Source organism: Guillardia theta (assembly GCF_000315625.1).
Source record: "Guillardia theta CCMP2712 unplaced genomic scaffold GUITHscaffold_45, whole genome shotgun sequence".
NCBI classification, from domain to species: domain Eukaryota; class Cryptophyceae; order Pyrenomonadales; family Geminigeraceae; genus Guillardia; species Guillardia theta.
In genome coordinates, this window is record NW_005434629.1 from 42,199 (window position 1) to 60,455 (window position 18,257).

General features: G+C 50.6%; 5 protein-coding genes across 5 annotated transcripts; 2 read left to right on the forward strand and 3 right to left on the reverse strand.

The window, feature by feature from the left end:
* Positions 1–1,945: 1,945 nt before the first annotated feature.
* Positions 1,946–4,456, forward strand: GUITHDRAFT_110337 (ammonium transporter; the record flags this gene model as incomplete). Its single annotated transcript, XM_005830618.1, has 16 exons — positions 1,946–1,981; positions 2,049–2,099; positions 2,139–2,189; positions 2,251–2,286; positions 2,334–2,367; positions 2,418–2,485; positions 2,532–2,630; positions 2,689–2,807; positions 2,856–3,153; positions 3,200–3,287; positions 3,339–3,414; positions 3,520–3,646; positions 3,796–3,936; positions 3,982–4,065; positions 4,110–4,232; positions 4,310–4,456. 16 exons carry the CDS (start codon positions 1,946–1,948, stop codon positions 4,454–4,456), a joined length of 1,578 nt encoding a protein of 525 aa, XP_005830675.1.
* A 1,789-nt stretch (positions 4,457–6,245) lies between these two features.
* On the reverse strand, positions 6,246–9,144 carry GUITHDRAFT_153197 (hypothetical protein). The gene is made up of 21 exons (XM_005830456.1): positions 9,096–9,144; positions 8,554–8,610; positions 8,470–8,506; positions 8,303–8,355; positions 8,094–8,165; positions 7,988–8,040; positions 7,848–7,934; positions 7,735–7,793; positions 7,639–7,681; positions 7,566–7,593; positions 7,438–7,512; positions 7,320–7,334; positions 7,208–7,268; positions 7,085–7,152; positions 6,976–7,035; positions 6,873–6,927; positions 6,782–6,815; positions 6,688–6,736; positions 6,567–6,640; positions 6,449–6,521; positions 6,246–6,385 (listed from the first exon to the last, which is right to left on the reverse strand). The coding sequence occupies exons 1-21, from the start codon at positions 9,135–9,137 to the stop codon at positions 6,332–6,334; spliced, it is 1,149 nt and encodes a 382-aa protein (XP_005830513.1). The 5' UTR covers positions 9,138–9,144; the 3' UTR covers positions 6,246–6,331.
* A 1,141-nt stretch (positions 9,145–10,285) lies between these two features.
* On the reverse strand, positions 10,286–11,355 carry GUITHDRAFT_87680 (hypothetical protein; the record flags this gene model as incomplete). Its single annotated transcript, XM_005830457.1, has 9 exons — positions 10,286–10,455; positions 10,508–10,561; positions 10,612–10,664; positions 10,709–10,761; positions 10,817–10,869; positions 10,927–10,991; positions 11,050–11,092; positions 11,141–11,198; positions 11,250–11,355. 9 exons carry the CDS (start codon positions 11,353–11,355, stop codon positions 10,419–10,421), a joined length of 522 nt encoding a protein of 173 aa, XP_005830514.1. The 3' UTR covers positions 10,286–10,418.
* A 2,293-nt stretch (positions 11,356–13,648) lies between these two features.
* GUITHDRAFT_163783 (hypothetical protein) lies at positions 13,649–14,513 on the forward strand. Its single transcript, XM_005830458.1, has 4 exons — positions 13,649–13,889; positions 13,934–14,134; positions 14,185–14,260; positions 14,319–14,513. Exons 1-4 carry the CDS (start codon positions 13,796–13,798, stop codon positions 14,374–14,376), a joined length of 429 nt encoding a protein of 142 aa, XP_005830515.1. The 5' UTR covers positions 13,649–13,795; the 3' UTR covers positions 14,377–14,513.
* On the reverse strand, positions 14,485–17,463 carry GUITHDRAFT_163784 (hypothetical protein; the record flags this gene model as incomplete). Its single annotated transcript, XM_005830459.1, has 19 exons — positions 14,485–14,570; positions 14,629–14,701; positions 14,758–14,822; positions 14,864–14,930; positions 14,973–15,017; positions 15,061–15,258; positions 15,307–15,318; positions 15,394–15,464; positions 15,510–15,547; positions 15,653–15,692; positions 15,739–15,780; positions 15,916–16,032; positions 16,080–16,123; positions 16,173–16,234; positions 16,286–16,365; positions 16,417–16,500; positions 16,551–16,598; positions 16,859–17,113; positions 17,161–17,463. 18 exons carry the CDS (start codon positions 17,461–17,463, stop codon positions 14,695–14,697), a joined length of 1,578 nt encoding a protein of 525 aa, XP_005830516.1. The 3' UTR covers positions 14,485–14,570; positions 14,629–14,694.
* Positions 17,464–18,257: the final 794 nt, after the last annotated feature.

Here is an 18,257-nt window from a genome sequence, read left to right on the forward strand (position 1 = left end):
CGTTTGCTAGCATAATCATACCATAAACATTTTCTTTTCTCACACAAGTAGTGCGTTCTGTCCTCGTTTCTATCCGTGTCCCTTCCCCGCTCCCCCCTCGATTCGTTCATCGCATCCTGCCATTTTTCCCTTCCGAGTCGCAGCTTGCGGGAACACAGTCGGGTCACCCCCCACCCCCCACCCCCTGTGACCACAAGGTGATTGTAGCCTTTGCATGTGAGATTTGCAGGGAATACACTTCAAAATTAATTTGTAATATTCAAATTTTATCGAAATATTTGTCATAATTTCCTGGATTCTGATTGATGAACCCCCTTTGTAAATACCCCTACCCCTCCACTTACAATACCCCTACCCAATGTTTTGTCCGAAACAAGCTCAAAACCTGGGTTGCATTCTTTTGTACCCATTTTTCACCTTGTGAGGCCAAAACTTTGATTTTTGCTCTTCTAATTTCGTTTTTTAATTCATTTTCAGGAGAAAATTATCAATTTGCAGCACACATGGAATTCCACATCTACACTGATAAACTTCAAAATAAAATTGAGTCTTTGAAAATTTGCTTCAACCTTATACTTGTAATCGAGTTGGCTTGTGACCACCCCTGCTTCCTAGGGATTTCTTTGGGATTTCACTCTCAAGGTGTGCTTTATTTGACGTCATCTACCATTGCGATCGGACCGACGTCTGCTCATCCACCGTGGCGGGATGCGGCCCGACTCCGCGCCGAACGCCGACTCGTGACGGTTCATCCGAACCGGCGTGAACTTCAACGGCGACGGCACCGCGGCCCGGGGCCCTGAACTTCGGAAAAACAATCTAAGAGAAAAGACAGCGGCAAGAACCATCCCCCAAGCCTAGTAATCGCGGCCGCAGACGGTTGACTCGATGAACTCGGAACTTTCGGAACATCGGATCATATACCGTACCGTACGGTAGGTAGGCGGTGTACAAAAGTACCGCCCGCCGTTAACCAAGTAGAGACCGTTTGAGTCAAGGCTTACCGCAGTACCGTTACTCGGGGCCGGGCCCCCCGGCCGGGCGGCCGGGTACGGTACGGAAACGGTCCGATCCCGACTGCGTATGCCACGGTGTATTGATTAGACGGTGTACTGGCAGCCGCTCTACGGTAGTCGGGGCCCGCCCCGCCGGGCCAGCCTGACAGTGATGAAGTCGTCTTTTCGCCAATAATGGCCCGACCCGGTGACCGTGGCCCTATCGGGGTGATCCCACTCCACTGATGCCACTTCCGAGTGAACGGTTCACCGGTGACCGGCGGCGTACACTTAGCCTAAGTTTGGGGGACATGCTCAGTACACCGTGGTGACTGCGGCAGCAGCCGCCTACTCGGGCCCTGGCAGGCGGCAGTGAGCCTCGGAGGATCGGATGTGACTCACACTGAGTGAGCCCGGTGAGGGTCAGTGGTTCAAAGGCTCGGAGTCGGAGTATCGCTGTCTTTTCTCTTCAGAGTCGCCGTATCATCCGGGCCTGTGCAACACTGTGACAGTGTCAGGGACGGCCGAGGCTATCTTAAGGCTCGGAAAGATAAGATAAGACCCCATACCCCACCCCGTCAGGCGGCCAATTGAACCCCGCTCCCCCCCCTTCCCCTTCCCTTACGCTCTCCGGACCGGGTACTCCCCACCGTACTGTACACCTCTTCAAAAGATAGCTTGGGGGTCCTAACTCTGAAAAAAAGATCGGATACACCTCGTCTCCACCCCTGTCTCCCCGTTCCATCCTCCCTCGTACGGTCCTCCGTCCTCCTGCCCTACACTTTCCACCCCAATCCAGTTCCGAGTGCCTCTCCCTTGTCACACGGCCCTGCGTCTCTCCCCACCTCGTGCTCCCGTTCCCGCCTCTTTGCTCTCCTTCGAACCCGGCTTCTCCTTGTCCTTTGCTGAACAAGAGCAGGCTCCTGGCTTTCCTTCTGCCCTTCTAAACGATGGCATCGGTGAATTCATTGGCCTCACAAGTTCAGGTAATTGTCTTCTGCTCCATGAGCAAACAATCTCGTCGCACTCGATCTCTTTGTGAAGTCGGTGCAGGCCATGTCGGAACAGGTGAACAACATATCCGCCAGTCTCCTAGCAGCGCAGGTAACGATGGTTTGAGTCTCCAACCCTGACCTCCTTCAGTTTGCCATCAAAAGCCAACGACAGCAGATTCAAGAACTCATTGCAGCACAGGTCAGACACCTTGCGTTGAATCTGCAAAATCCCTTGGTTCTGTGCTGAACAACTTAGACAGGCATCGAATTCAGTGATCATCACCAGCCTTCAAGCTGTACCTCTTCTCCCCCTTGCCCTTCCTCTCCTCACGGCCCATCACAGACATCATCCCATGGTGACAACGCGTGGATTCTTGGTGAGTGAGACAACACGAGCAACCTGAGGTGTCGACTGAATTGGTCGCAGCCTCAACTGCGCTGGTAGTGATGATGACCATCCCCGGCCTCGCCTTGTTCTATGGTGGCCTTGCTCAGGTGACCGCACCTTGTCCTCTCCCACACATGACGTTGCGCTGGAAAGGCACCCAACGTCTTGTCGACAGTCATGCAGAGCTTCTCAATCATGTGCACCGTCAGCTTCCTCTGGTTCTCCTTCGGATATTCCTTGTGCTTCACTGCGGTAAGTCTTGCCCCCTCTGAAACCTCGGCACGATGTTGGCCGACCATGTCGACCTCAGGGCGACGTCTTCTACGGCAACTCCTCCAACTTTTGGCTGCACGACATGACGTCCAAGAAGATGAGGAACGACTCGGAGAAGCTCTTCATGGTCTACCAGATGACCTTTGCTGTCATCAGGTGCCTTGTCCTCTCCTCTTGCTTGCCCCTGACCCACCACGACTCCAGCGCCGCCATCATCTGCGGCTCCTTCGCCGAGAGGATGCGGTTCAGCGCTATGCTCATCTTCATCGCTATATGGCACATCCTGGTCTATTGCCCTGTCGCTCACTGGTCGTGGGGCCCGGGAGGGTTCTTGAACACCGCTGGATGCCTGGACTATGCAGGAGGAGACGTCGTACACGTGAGCGCGGGATTCTCGGGCCTTGTTGCTTCCATGCTCGTCGGCAAGCGCAGGGGCATCTCCCAGGGACAAGAGATCTCTCCTCATAACGCGCTCCTCGTCTTCCTCGGAGCTTCCCTGCTGGTGCGCAACATCCTACTCTCTCCTCTCCCTCCTCACGCGCTGCCAGTGGGTCGGCTGGTTTGGCTTCAACGCTGGCTCTGCCTTTGCCGCTGATCACATGGCCATCAACGCCATGGCGACCACGCAGATGTCAGGTGGGGCTGGCATTCTGCTGGGCTCCTGCAAGCACCTCACAGCTGACGCAGGTGCATGCGGAGGGCTGGCATGGATGGCGGTCGAGTGGATCATGCGAAAGAGACCGACCGTTGTGGGGATAGTGAGGTGAAACTTACTGCCTTGACCTCCTGCCTTGACCTCCTGCCTTGACCTCTCCTGCCTTGACCTCTCCTGCCTTAACCTCCCCATCCTTGACTTCTCCGTTCTCAGCGGCTCTATCTGCGGGCTGGTGTGCATCACGCCGGGCTGTGGATACGTGGACCTAGCGGGAGCGGTTGCCATCGGGTTGATTGGAGGCATCACGGGCTTCTTCAGCATCCAGATGAAGCACATGTTTGTAAGTGACTGTGCTCTGACCCGCCATCCTCTGACCCGCCATCCTCTGACCCGCCATCCTCTGACCCGCCATCCTCTGACCCGCCATCCTCTGACCCGCCATCCTCTGACCCGCCATCCTCTGACCCGCCATCCTCTGACGCCTCTCAGGGCTTCGACGACGCTCTCGATGCCTTCGGTGTGCATGGCATCTGCGGAGTCGTCGGCTGTCTTGCCACCGGCCTGTTTGCGGACCAGGGAGTGACCAGAGACCCCAACGAGAACGGAGCCTTCTACGGCAAGCCCTCCCAGGTGGGACGGAGCTTGCACTGCTGCTGTACTTACATCCTCCCCCAGCTCTACATCCAGCTGTACGGTGTCGTCGTCGTGGTCGCCTACTGCTCCGTCATCAGCTTCCTGATCTTGAAGCTCCTCGACATCGTGAGGGAGCGCGCGGGCGCGGGCTGCTGCTCATCTTTCCTCAGGTCATGATTGCTGTCACTGGCACCGGAATCCGCTGCTCTCCCGAAGCCGAGAAGATCGGACTGGACATATCAGAGCACGGCGATTCGCTTATCAAGGAAACGCCTGTCTTCAGCCTGGGGCAGGTTCCTCTGCTGTTCCTGCGTCTCCTTGCCCCCTGCTCTCCCATGATTGCTGCCTGCTGCCTCTGAAATCATCCCAGATCAAGGTAGGAAACCAGCATGTCTTGCAAGCGGGATGGAACGAGAACACTTCGGTCGTGCCTGTCAGCACCTCCATCACCCGCGTCCAGGTGTCAGACCCAGTCCACCTGGAGGACAAGGTCCATCCTTTCCAGCAGGACGAGTGAGGAAGAGCCGCAGCGGTGATGCGGTAGGAGTAAGCAGATGTTAAGACGAGTCGTGACAACGTTTTTATCCTATGAAGATCTAGATTTCAGAGCACAGTACCTTCACTTCCTGCTCCTCCTCCCCTTGCCTCTCTCCCTGCTCTCTCCCTCTCTCCCTCTCTCCCTCTCTCCCTCTCTCCCTCTCTCCCTCTCTCCCTCCTCCTCGCTCTCTCCGATTCACTCTACCGCATCATCTCATTTCGCAAACAAGTTTCCAAGAACACAGCCCGCCTCGGGACTCCTGACCTTGTTTGTGGGGCGTGGCAATGGCTAACCAGGTAGGGAGGGGGAGAGGGGAGGGGAGGGGAGGGGAGGGGAGGGGAGGGGAGGGGAGGGGAGGGGAGGGGAAGGGAGCTCTGCTTATCACCCTCTCCCCTCGCAATATCTGTGAGCTTGCTGGTGTTCCTCGCGTTTGCGTCGACTACACTCATTTCATCTGTTTATAAGTCCTAATCTTGTGATCTTTCTTTCTCTCTCCTCACAGGTGTTCTTGCTGTCTTCCATCTTGATGGTGAGTTCCATGGCCAAGTAGCAAGTCCAACTTGATCTTCGTTCCCTCACCTCCATGGCGGCACATATGACAAGATACTCCCAGGCATCCTCCTGCATGGCGTTTCTCCACCCTCCTCCCATGTTGGCGGCAAAGCGTAGATCCATGCCCATAGACTAGCACGTATTCACTTGATTTGGATCAGGTCTTGGCGTCCTCTCCTCTCCTCGCATCTCAGGTGCTCTTCTTGCTGCCATCAGCATAGTGACGAGGAGTCAGGGGACTCCGCAGTCTCCGCCTGCCGGCATGGTCGACTTGCGCGACGAGCGTGTGAGCCTTGGCTTCTGACTCCTCTACCTTGCAGCCAGGACGATGCTGAGGATGCAAGGGGGGTCCGACAACAGGTACAACCTGCCCTGCCCTGTCCTACTTTGACTTGTGATCTTGTTGCTCAGTTGCACATCAAAGCCCGGCAAGGTTCTCTTTAGCTTCGAGGTCCGTCAGCTCCCCCTCCAACCCCCTCTTCCTACTCTCCAACCTCTCACAGCCATCCAGGAGGCCCGCAAGTACGCACGGTCCTTTGGGTTTTCAAGTAGGGAGGAGTTCGAGGAGTATGGCTGCGCTGGAGCATACAGGTTCCTCCCACGCCGAAGTTCGCAGCTCAATGCTCGTCCCAGGCTCCCGAAGCGCCCGGACCTTGTCTACCCCAAGGAATGGAAGGGATGGGACGACTGGCTCGGGACTATGCTGCCTTTTTCTGGTGAGCTCAAGCTGGGGATGAAGGTCAGCTCATGCACAGCTGGTAGAGGCTCGAGAGCGAGCTCGTATGTCCGGCATCCAGTCAGAGGAGGAGTGGCGAGCGAGAGTGCAGGAAGGACCCGGTCGTGTTGCTACTCCCCTCGATCCCTCCTCTGCCCTCTCCTTTACCTGGGCTCCCTGCTTCCCTTCCCTTCCTCCTGCGTCTCCACTACCCCCTCTTCTGGTCTCTTCGCCTGACTGCTATCTTCAGATGCATGGCTGGACGCGAGGATTCCGGTCAAGCCAGATAGCTTCCCGCCGTATGCAGAAGACTGGAAGGGTGAGGGGAGGAGTACTTGACTTGAACTGAGACGATCTGCTAGGATGGAAGGACTGGCTGGGTGTGGATTAGCTTTGAGAACAGAGTCGTAGGAAGAAGCAATGTGTAGGAGCATGGAGATAAACTTCCCAGAGATAGAAGCAAATGAAATGAGGAACGAGATCATATCGGCTCCAGGGACCTCACAAACTCTAATAATTTACTTCGAATGCTTCAAGTTTATCCACAGGCCTGCAAAGGCTCGAGCGAGGCAGCGAAAAATCTTCTCTTATACAAGGTCAGCGAGGTTCATTGGCATTTCATCAATCTGCGTCGAATAATACTGCAACAGCGCCACGTCAGCACGACCTCAGGGGTTCACATGTAGAGAGAGGTTTCAGCCGACCTGCTCAATATCACGAAGAATGCGGATGTCGTCAGCCTTGACGAAGTTGATGGCCACACCCTTCCTTCCGTAGCTGCAACCGACTTGAGACGCACCAAGAACAAGGACGAGGACTCACCGGCCAGAGCGACCGATGCGATGAATGTACAGCTCACGATTGTTGGGAAGGTCATAGTTGATGACTAGCGAAACCTGCAGGAGGTGAGCCAAGCGGATTGCGCAAGCTGGTCTGTGCCTACCTGAGAAACATCCAACCCACGAGCCCACACGTCGGTGGTGATGAGAACTCTGATGACCAGTCAGGGGCTGGAAACTTGAGAACAAGATGCAAACCTTGAGGAGCCCCCACGGAATTCGCCCATGATAGCTGCAAAGAAACAAGCTCGTCTCAGCACTTCAAGCAGCACGTTCGAGAGGAGTCAACCGTCACGATCGTTCTGCGGCATGTCTCCGTGCATGGATGAGACGGTGAAGTTGGCCTGCCGGGGTTGACAGTCACAGTCAAGACATTTAAAGCATTTACACACCTCTCTCATCTTGTCGGTCAACCAGTCCACTTTCCTCTTCGTGTTACAGAAAATGACAGCCTGCAGCCGCAAGTCAGCAAACCCCTCGAGCTCGTCGAGTTGTCAGCACTTGAGTGATGGTGAGCGTGTCGTAAAGGTCGCACAAGGTGTCGAACTTCCACTCTTCACGTTCGACGGCTGCAGCATCACAACCGTCAGGTCCACTGTAGCGTGAAACGAGATGATTCATAACCGACGAAGAATTGTTTGATTCCCTCCAGAGTCAACTCATCGCGCTTCACCAGGATGCGGACCTAATGGGATCCTCAGCTACAAGCCGCACCCAGCGCTCCCAACGCTCTTACCGGGTCCGTCATGAACTTTGCGTCATTTCCAGAACTTCTCGAGGGAGAGTGGCAGAGATGAGAAGAACCTGGTGGGTGGAGAAGGTGAGATCCGACCGTGTTGAGGAACGAGAGGGACCTGAATCTGAGGAGGTAGATATCGATACACATCGTAGATTTGCTCTTTGAATCCTTGATTCAACATCTCATCTGCCTTTGTTCAGGTGGTAAGCACACGCGTGATCAACTGTAGAGTAGAGCCCTTACTTCGTCAAGCACCAGAGTCTTGATGTTCCTGGAATGTCATGTCAAACAGGCAATGAAGAGCAGGCATATGAACCTTGTTCTGAGATTTCGACGTCTAATCATGTCAAACACACGACCTGAGCATCACTTGTCATGCAACGGCCACACAGAATGGCTAATGAAAGTTCACCGGGTGTTCCGGAAACAATGTGTACGCCGTAGTCCAGCTTTCTAATATCCTCTCCAACACTGCATTGTACGGTAAGCCGCGGCAAGTGATCCATCCATTCAATTCCAACACACCTCTTTCCACCAATGCAAGCGTGCGCCTGGATCTGCATGTAATCTCCTATCGCCAGAATAACCTTTTGGGTTTGCGTGGCGAGCTCTCTGTTTTCTTTCTCGTCAAATGACGCAATCGAGCGAGAGGAAACAAGCTGCACCTCGTCGGATTCATGATCAAAACTTGAATTTCACGCAGAGTTGTGTCGACAAGCTGATATTTCGGAGATCATCCAACGGCACCCTCTACCCTTCATACTCTCTCACCTGCAGGGCTGCGATAGACAACATAGCAGTCTTTCCGGTACCAGATTGAGACTGGGCAATCACATCGCGGCCCTGCCTCCATGTCACTTGAATGCATTGGAACTCATCCTGCAACACACTCCTCCTTCCTTTCCTTCAATGTTTCACCCCTCGTTTTCCTTTTGCCTCTTCGCCTCCCACCCCCCTTCAAGACATCGTTCATTGCTCACCTGAGACATGGGCACAATTGCACGTTGCTGAATAGCCGAAGGCTTTTCAAAGCCTGGAAAGAACAGGGGTAAGCTAACACAAAACGGATGGACATATCTGGCTGTACGAGGCAACATGCATCACAACAAACCCCTCTACATTTCCCATGATGGAGCTTTCGACTTACCATATGCATAGATGCCTCTAAGGAGGTCGTCCTTGAGCTGCATCGTGTGTTTACTAAACGTTCAGAACCACAGAGAGGTCACACCTTCAGACCATCGAAGGTGTTGATGACCTTGACTCCCTTGGAAGTCTCAAAGTCGGCCTGTTGGGTATGATGGTTAATTTCCTGAGCAACGCTGTATATCGAGACATTTTCGAGACATTTACATAGATGATTTGATAACGAGCTGCATACAGATAAAGATCCGTTTCTCGTTTTCGCAAACACCACGCAACAATTTAGAACACGAAAAATCTCTCATTCGCAGAACATCGCAGTTACATTCCATCGCACAAATGCTTTCCAAACATACGAGCATACAGATTCAATCAGCATCTTGTCTTTATCTAAGAAAAAACACAACGAAATTGAGTGCTCAATCATTACAACCAGCCTCATGTCTCTGCCTCTCAATCAGTCTCACTATCCCAACCCTTGCCCCTCCGCCACCATATACTCGATTCCATTCCTGTGCTTTTCTCTTTCGAAACCCGATCTTTCTTCATCTACCCGTCTGCTTATTTGTCTTCCTATCTTTTCAATCATTGATGGTATCATCTAGTTCAACTCCATCGCATGTCGCTTACCTCCTCTGCCTCCAGCAGCCTCTCCTCATCCGCCTTCGACATCGTCGGCTCGAGCGGCGGCTATACTACCCCTACCCCCTCTTTCTCGACATATTACCACTGGTTCTCCGCTGTACCCCAAAGAGATCCCACCTCCACCCCCAAGTATCTGGCACACTACCCCATAATGTCTTCTTGTTCTTATTGACCCCACCCACCCCACATGAAGTACCACCCCCTTTTGTCTCAGCTAGCATTCCATCATACCACCCCCATGTCCATGATCACCCTGCGATACACCCCATTTCAACCACCCCTCATTTTGAGAGTACCTACCCTCATATTTGATATTGATGGTACCCACCCTTCAGTAAATACACAGCTCTCTTTTACCTATATATGCCCCACCCCTGTCGCAAACTGGTACCCACCCATTTCCCTTACCCACCCACCCCGAATTTGCAAGGTCTCCTTCCATGTAGGGAAGGAGACCAAAATTCTTGGCCAATGCCCAAATTGGTTGTTTGATTCAACTATTGATATGTACATTTGAAAATTTAGAATAGAATGTTTAATTGAAAAAGAGATTTGATGCAATTTAGACCCCTGCCATGATCACAAGACGAAATTTCATCGGAAAGTTTCAAATCTAGAGGCAATTTTGGACACCATTTTGTAACATTTCAAATGGAATTTCGTCGAATTTCGGCCGGCGTAATCACGGCGCAGCTTACCTCACCGTGAGTCACCGGCACTGACTCAGTGAAGTCAGCAGCCGGGCCCCGGGCCCTCACACTGGACGCTGCGACCACCGTGCCACCGTGACACAGTAAAAGTTCAGTCAACTTGCAACTTAGTGACAGCCGCTGAGCCCGCCGGGCCGGGCGGCCCGCCGGCCTGCTGGCCCGGACCGACCGGGGGCCGGCGCCGGGCGCCGGGGGTCGGAACTTCAAATCAAAAGTTTCAATGACATCATATTAAATGGCAAACGACTGGCGAAAGCTCAGTGGGGCCGAGCGAGGCCAGTTCAACGGTTGCCATGTCGGATTGCCGACTCTCGGCCCGTCAGTGTTGAAGGCTCTAAGTCAGGCCTCCGGTTGAAACTGAACGGGTGGCGCAGCCCGGGTCCGGCCGCGGGGTGGCATGCCGAACTTCCGACTCATGATGATTGCCTAGCCGCCTTGACAGCATCAAAAGTTTCGTCATGCTGCAACTACCGGGTAGGACAGCCTGATAGCGGGCCAGGCCGTGATCGCCGATGCCAGGACGGTCACAGCCAGGTGGCACCGTGCAACTTGAATCTCTGACGGCGGCCCCCGCCTCGTCGAGGGTGACTCAGACGTTTCACTTTCTCCAGTCGGAACGTTTGTCCATGCAAGGCCTGAAGTTCAGCGGGTCAGAAAGGAATTGTGTTAATCGCATGCCAGTCTCACCCAACAGGCTGGCAGGAAACTGCCTGCTGAAGCCACGTGAACGCATCTACAACACTTGAATAGAACTTCAGTCCTCCAATAACCAACACAACACGGAGTCCTACCCTCCAGAGCCTGTCGGCTGCTGCTGATCCTTCTTGAGCTGCTGTCTTGTGACCTAGGAACTTGTCAAAGAAAGAGCAGAATCGAACAGGTATCTACCGTTCCATTTTGATAGCTCATTTCATACACGTTGTTGCCGTCGATTAAACGTCCTGACATAGAATTGTGAACAAACAGAATGGGGGATAGCACACGCGTGAGCTTTACCTTCTCCATGAGGACGATCTTCAGCCCACATTCCGTCGTAGATCTTCCCCGTGCTGTCAGGATAGACGAATCTGTGAGCATGACGCAGGCGATCATCGCAGACTCTTCACCTGTACGTGTATCTTCCTTTGCCGTGCATACGATCCGCCTGCCACTCGCCCTCATAGCATTCTCCCTGGAATAAGCCAAATTATCCAGAACTTCATGTTATCGTTTGACATGATCATCAGAACCTTGGCATATTTATACTTTCCAGATCCCTCACGACGGCCAAACCTGATGGCCAATATCAAGGTATATATCATCTTCATGTGTTCATTGCACCTGAATTCTCCTTCATAAACGTCACCATCCGGGTAGGAATAACAGCCCTTTCCATGCCCTTCAATCCAGTGTCAGGATCTCATCACATGGTGCTCTCCATTAATCTCACGCTTGTCGTCTGAAAAATCTCCTACGTACTTTCCACCCCCGGCATAGATATATGTTCCTGCAAATAATTGTGACAAGTTGTTCTGATATTTTCCATCACTCACCATGCCCATGCTTCCGTCCTCCCTTCCAATGCCCTTCATATCTTGCGACGTCCCGGTTAGGGTCCATCCCTCATTTATGAAACACAGAGTACCTCGAACCACTAGGATAATTGTGTACATGGAAGCCGTCAGGATACATGATCTGCCTAAATCTTCAAAGTCAGCAGTTTAACAACGCGAATGACTTTCGCTAGTGCTGTGTCTCATGGAAACCGGATTCCGGCAAAGAGCGAAGGCAGAAAATAACAAGAACGACACAAACAAACCAAGTAAAACATGTGATGTTCCAGAAATGAGATATTGGCTACTATATTCTCTTGAAACGTTCCAAAGTTCTATGACTTCGTACATTGAAGCGGATTTGTTGCTCGATGAAAAAGTGAGGAAAGGAAAACAGCAACGCGCATGACAATCGGAATGGAAAACATCTTCCTAACAATGGAAAGACATTCAAGTAAAGAAATGCGAAACGAGTTGGCAGTTTCAGAGCACAGCCAACTATACCATGGTTCAGCACATGGCCAGTCATCATTTGGATGGGGAAATCAAAATGACCTCGTCCAAACAAAAACGAACACCAACGATCTTTCCCGTAATGATAGCATGCAGCAGGATTAAGGATCAAGACCGATATGAAGAACGAGGTCTATCTTCATGCGAGGTTAAACCGCGTAATGAACGACTCGACTGGGAGGGGAGAGCAAGATCGGAGGTGAGGTTCGACGAAGAAAGATCAAAGGATCGGAGCAAACAATTCGATAGCGTAACATTCAAAGGTGGAAACGGAGTGTGCTAGGGAGAGATTGAAGGTATTTGAAGAGGAGTAGAAGCAGGTTCTGCATAGCACGCAGCTGAATTGCGAAGAGTTAGCAACGCAGCATTGTGGCATCAAATGCGTCGTAGCTTCGGCTTACGATTTTTTCGGAAAGGAGTATCGATGTCTTGAAATCATAAACAATCTTAAAACAATTTATCATAATTCGAAAATTTAACTATGATTTCATTATTATCCGAAAAAATCAGGCCAGTTCTTGAAAGTTTGTCAAACCAGCCAAAACGGAGTATGAGGGGTAGGGTGTTGTTGACAGAGGTGGAAAGCATCGACAGGGGTGGGTAGGAGGATATGGGAGGAAATACGGGGTAGCAAAAGGTGGAGAGCAGCAAGGTTGGGATAAAGGAGGGGTAGTCATCAAGAGTTTCTGGTCGCTGAAGGGGGTCATCACAAGGCCCGGCAGGGGTACTTGAAGAGGGGTTGATCTCTGACTACCGGTGGCGTTAGTACTGTTTGAAGAACAGGGTAGGGGTGGTAATTCAAAAGTTTGAGGTGGGTAGTCAAAATCCGAAACTCATACCTGGTATGGCTCCATGATCAGGGGTGGGTGGTATAAAGAAAACTCACTACGATAATATAATAATTGGGTACCGGTGGGGCGACATCGCTTTTGTTGTGGGGGTAGGGGTACTATTATAGGGATTGTAAAGCCAACCTCTGGTCATAGAGAGTTTTCGGAAATGAACATGACATTTCCCACTTTAACACAAAATATGAAATCAAACGGTAAAATTTGGTAGACAACTTCGGAATGTGTAAACTTTGCATCACATATTTTGCCGCACAAATCACTACTTTGCTGATTTGACACCGGTGGTCATCGCAAGGGATGGGGTACTATTGCTCTCCGACCCATCAGCCCACCGGGGTACCTCCGATTGACCTTTAGAAGCATAGCAAATTGAACTAAGGGGAAGGGGTGTGCAGATGGAATGACGATCAGATGGGGTAGGGTGATGAAAGCACTCCCAGTCGTGGGGTAGGGTACTGAAGATATCTCTTCTACAAAATAAAGGGGGAGGGGTGCGGTATTGCTGTCTTTGAGCACATCGAAATTGAAGTTGAATTGAATCGTTAATATTTCAAAAACAAGAACACTCAATTTGAACAAGCCTTGCTATGCACTCCTCCAGCCTCAAAAAATGCCTTTGTTGGGAGGAGGCAGGGGGGGAGGCGGCAGGAGAGTCGGAACTAGTTCACGAGCATAACATGAAGACGCCCTTGTGAACTTCTACCACGTTGGCACTTTCAGTCGTGGTTACTTTCGATGACGAGTCAACCCGATAATTGTTGCTGTAAATATCTCCTAGGGAAGGCTTGAAGGTTCTTGACCTTGTAGACGATCAGATGAAAGGGAAGAAGGAAACAGTGCTTGTATGAACCCCCCTAAAATGATGCGAGCTTACCTGTGTGAATTTGAGCCAATGCAGCTTGCCATCCATGAGGAACTGATGTTTGGTTGTGAAGGCGTCCAATCCCGAGCTTCCGTATGTTCGGCGGAGAACTCCTTTGTGGTTCTTGCATGTCAGCGAGGAGCTGACGGACGGACTCTGCTTCTCATCTATCAATCTCCTTTGCTCAAGGAGTGCTGGAAGTCAACCACACGGGAGGATGCAGGCGGCGTCGGATATCGCCTTGCTCTCGTTCTTGCTGCTGATACAGGGGATTTGGGCTCAGTCGACACCTGCCCCCTCCAGCTACGGAGGTAGCAAGGACTCACTCTCGCAGAACCAGCTGAAAGTATGGCAGGGAGATGGTGCTGCAATATCCAGATCCTCTACTACGGCGTCCCCGTCTTGATGTTGGTTGCAGTCTTAGCCATCATTGTCTGCATGAGACAGAGCAACGTATCAGCAAGATCGACCACCTCCGAAGCAGACAGAGCCCTAGCTCGTCGTCAGAGGATCAGAGAGCATGCACTAGGCCAACTCTACGCCGAAGCCTTTCCGGGTTTGATAGGCCACCAAGTTGGGAGCACAGGGGAATGACGATGGTTGCAGGGTCTGCCTTGTCGCTGATGAACTTCTCCATCATGGAACATCTCCCACCGATCCCCTTCGAGCTGAAGATCCGTGGGTAAGAGAGACAAGAGGATCCCTCTCCTTCCGACCTGCTCACATGTGATGCGGGTCAGGGTTGTCTTGTCGAGAGGGATGGAGAAGTTGAATGAAGGAGGACATGTTGCTTCTTGAGAGGCGCCTTGGTTATGTCTTCATGCTCTATTTATTAGCCGAGGAAAAAGGAGACCTGGATCAGGAGTACTTTCTCGTCGACGTTTCTGTAAATTGAATGGATTCTTAGATTCTTCCAGTAAACCACTAACAGTCTGTGTTTGCCTTGCCAGCATTTGTAATTTTCAGCCTTGCGTGCAGCGATCGACAGCAAGCTTCAAAGAGAGATGAGGAAAGCATCAATTCTTGCATGAAAAGATTCGCAGATCAAACCAATGAGGCTCCTCATGCTCACAACTTTCCTGACTCAGCACAAATCGATATCACCACAGGATCGCTTCAGCACCTGCAGGACACCTTCGTTAGGGTCCGCATGCAGTGCATTTGATGTGTTGTGCCGACCTTCTGGAGTTTATCGAGGATAGCGAGCTCTTGTAGCTCGTGGGACGACGTGCATAGTCTCCTCCCTGACACTAGCTTAGCTACTTATGCAAGCCAGTTCGTCAACCTTGGATGCGGCAGCCTCCGCTTGCCTTTTCAAAATTTCTTCTCGAAAGTTGATGGGTACATCGCGACTGCCGAGTCAATCAAAACCCCCACACAGTCAAGAACCTCACTCATGCCTCTCTTTCTTTTCGCGATCCTTGCTCTTGGACCTCGACCTGAAATTAGATTACACAGTACTCTCGAGTCGAGCTGGTGTACCTGCTTTTCTTCCGATCCCTCTCCTTCGATCGATCCCTTTCCTTCGACCTGTCGCGATCCCTTGACCTGTCGCGATCCCTTGACCTGTCTCGAGATCGATGCCGTTTGTGGTGCTTGCGACTGTCTCTGTCCCTGTCCCTGTCCCTGTCCCTGTCCCTACCACGAGAGTGGGATCTGCTCCTTCCACGACGTCCATCCCTTGCAAAAAATTTAGAACAACAGAAATATCAACGATTCGTCCCTTACTTGCTGCGATCACTGATGCATGGAAATTTGAAGGAGAAATGGAAAAAAAAATCAGCGCATTTCGTCTCTATGATAAACAAGGCATACCGGCTCTTTTCCCCTTTCTCTCGACTTTCTGTGTTGCGAGCTATAATTTCAATATCCTCCACATTGGTAACCTAAAGAAAATCATCAGCTGTTGCACAGGACATGGCAGGCAGTACTTGCTGGTTCCCATACTCTGTGAAAACAAGGAGAAAACCTGCAAAATGCAAGTTCAATGATGGGAACAGCCCCCCCCCCTTGCCCATCAGATATTTCATAGACATTGATTTCTTTTACGGTGAAGGTGAACCACAACACTGACCTCCGTCTTTCGTCTCCGAGAGGATCTCAGCTTCATATTCCTGCAAACAGACAAGTCAAACGCCGAATGACATCCTCGGAGCAGACCTCCTCGTCTTCATAAAATAGAGCCTTTACTTTCATTCCAACCTGTATCATTCGTATTCGTCAGCTATTGGACATGCTTTATCGCATGTTGTTTAAACCTTAATTTTGCTCCTCTTCTCTTTTAGCGACTGTCCACCCACATCAAATGCGAACCACCATCATCGTATTTGTGAATACCTTTTCCCTGAATTCTAATTTCATTATGGTTTCTTGCATGTCCCTTTGGATCGCGACTGGGATTCGTGGAAGGATTGTATCAAAGTAATGTATATCTTCGATCACTTCACGCGTGAACTAAACCAGTCCACAATCACGCTGAAAACACAACGACTAAGTGTTACCTGCCCGATAGTCTTCTTTTTTCCACCGGGGCTAGCATCGAATTCTATCAGACAAAACTTCAATTACCACATTCTACATAAGGTCATCCGGACCTGTGCTATCATTGATTTTGTTCTTGAAAAATCCCCACATCTCTTTTGGATCAACCACGTACCTGGCTCGACAATTCAGAGAAAGAGAGGTCCACATAAATTTCAAGCGCGACCTGACATATAGAATTCCAACAACTGGGATCATGGGAGAATCAGGATGCTCCAGAAGATCAGCCAATTGCTTGTACGTCAACTTGATTCAAAGGTCATTGCTGTATGACAAGGTCCAATGAAAAACGCTCACCCTCATCTGAAACAATCTGTAGAGCAAGCAGAAACAGGATGATGGAGAACGCGTGTTGGGTATGAATGGAGTCGCGTATGTTACCTTGAAACACAATCAGTGCTCAATGACTTTTGTTGCCAGTAATGCCTTACTTTGTTGTAAATTTCATCAACAAGTTCTTCAAATGTTGTGAATTCGGCCTGATGGTAAGCAGTTGTCAGTCCATCATTCAATACAACCAAGACATGAAAAAAAAAAAACATTAAAAAGAAGCTCAGCAACAATTAAATATCAACTGTTTACATTCACCGTTCGCATGCGATCAAGCCTCACATTCCTTTCACTACCGTCGTAACCTTGATCAACGCATAGGAATGTGCACGCAAGCACTCATACACTCAAAAAGAGAAAAAATAAAAGGAACAACAACAAATTAACTCCACATTACACAAAATCATACCAAAGCTTTGAAGTAGTCACTCGCTAAGATGTTTTCTCTCAGCACTGGATTCAGATTGTAGGCGTCATTACAAACTTGTTTGATGCGTGGACTGATTTCGCCAGTGACAGGATCTTGAACCCCATCATCGCCAGGTACAACAGCTGGAGTGGTGATCGCAGCTGCGGCTGGTATCACAGCTGCTGCTGCCGCCGCCGCCGCTGCCGAAGCCTCAGCTTCTTTCTTAGCTTGCTCAGCAGATGCAGCCTTTCGGGCCTGAGAGAACACGTAAGTCATGAACAAAGGAGGTTGATCAGACATACCCTCTCTGCAGCTCGCCGCTCAAGCACAGAGCCAGCGAACTCCGGCCTGACTTTCCCGGATGAAGCAGCAGCGGTTTGTGCAGGGACCTGTTGACCGTAATGAGGCATCTGATGCGCTTGCTGAGAGAAACTCATAGGTGCACCTTGTCCCTGAGGAACAGGGACAAAATGGCCAGTCCCTCCGTAGGGAACATGCGGTGCATACGGCTGCTGGTACCATCCCTGGTATGCCTGCTGCTGCTGCTGCTGCTGCTGCTGAAGTTGTGCAGGATCTGGAGTCCATGGGATGGCGTCGCGGGTCATTCTACAGCTCAGTCAATTAATCCACTCCTAGAACGCAACACTCCTGATGTAGCAAGCTTCAGGGGAGAGCCTGCGCCTGTCAATCACCAGTCAACACGAGCGCCATGCACGGCAGGGATATTCAAGCCAAAACGTGAGAAGGGTTCATAAGATTCGTATGAAAAAGAGAAAGGGCACGGAGACACGCGACTCCCATGTCAACAATGATGTCACGATTCTGCATTCTCGCTCACTTGATTATCGTCTTATCTCTACTGCCCTGACATTCCACCCACGAATAATAACGGAATCGCCTTCCCAGCATCTCATTCTTCCCTTGACCCATCAGACGCATAATCTCTTACGTTGTTTGACGTTCATCTACCTCTAAGAAGCAAGCATACCAGTCATACACCCTCGCAATCACCTCGCCGCCCCCTCATTATCTCACCCACTGCTGCTTCAGAATCGTCTGCATGGGAGCGGCGGCAGGGAGGATAAAAAAGAGAGAAAAAAATTTAAAAAATGAAATATAGAGTCCGGATTGGACTCTGCAAACCTGCCGTCATAGCAAAACTTTCCGACGAAGTCTTTTGACACACAAAAATTCAAAAAATATTCCTATATATTTCGAATATTCAATCAAATTTGTGAAACTATATAGCCTATTCGTTTAAGAAGCAGTCCTTTGCCAAAAGTATATGTTAAAACCACACATTATATATTTATGATCTAGGTACATTTTTGTAGAATATGAATCTTAACAAGTTTTTATTTATTATCAATATGGAGTAAAATAATTTTAGAATTTGTAA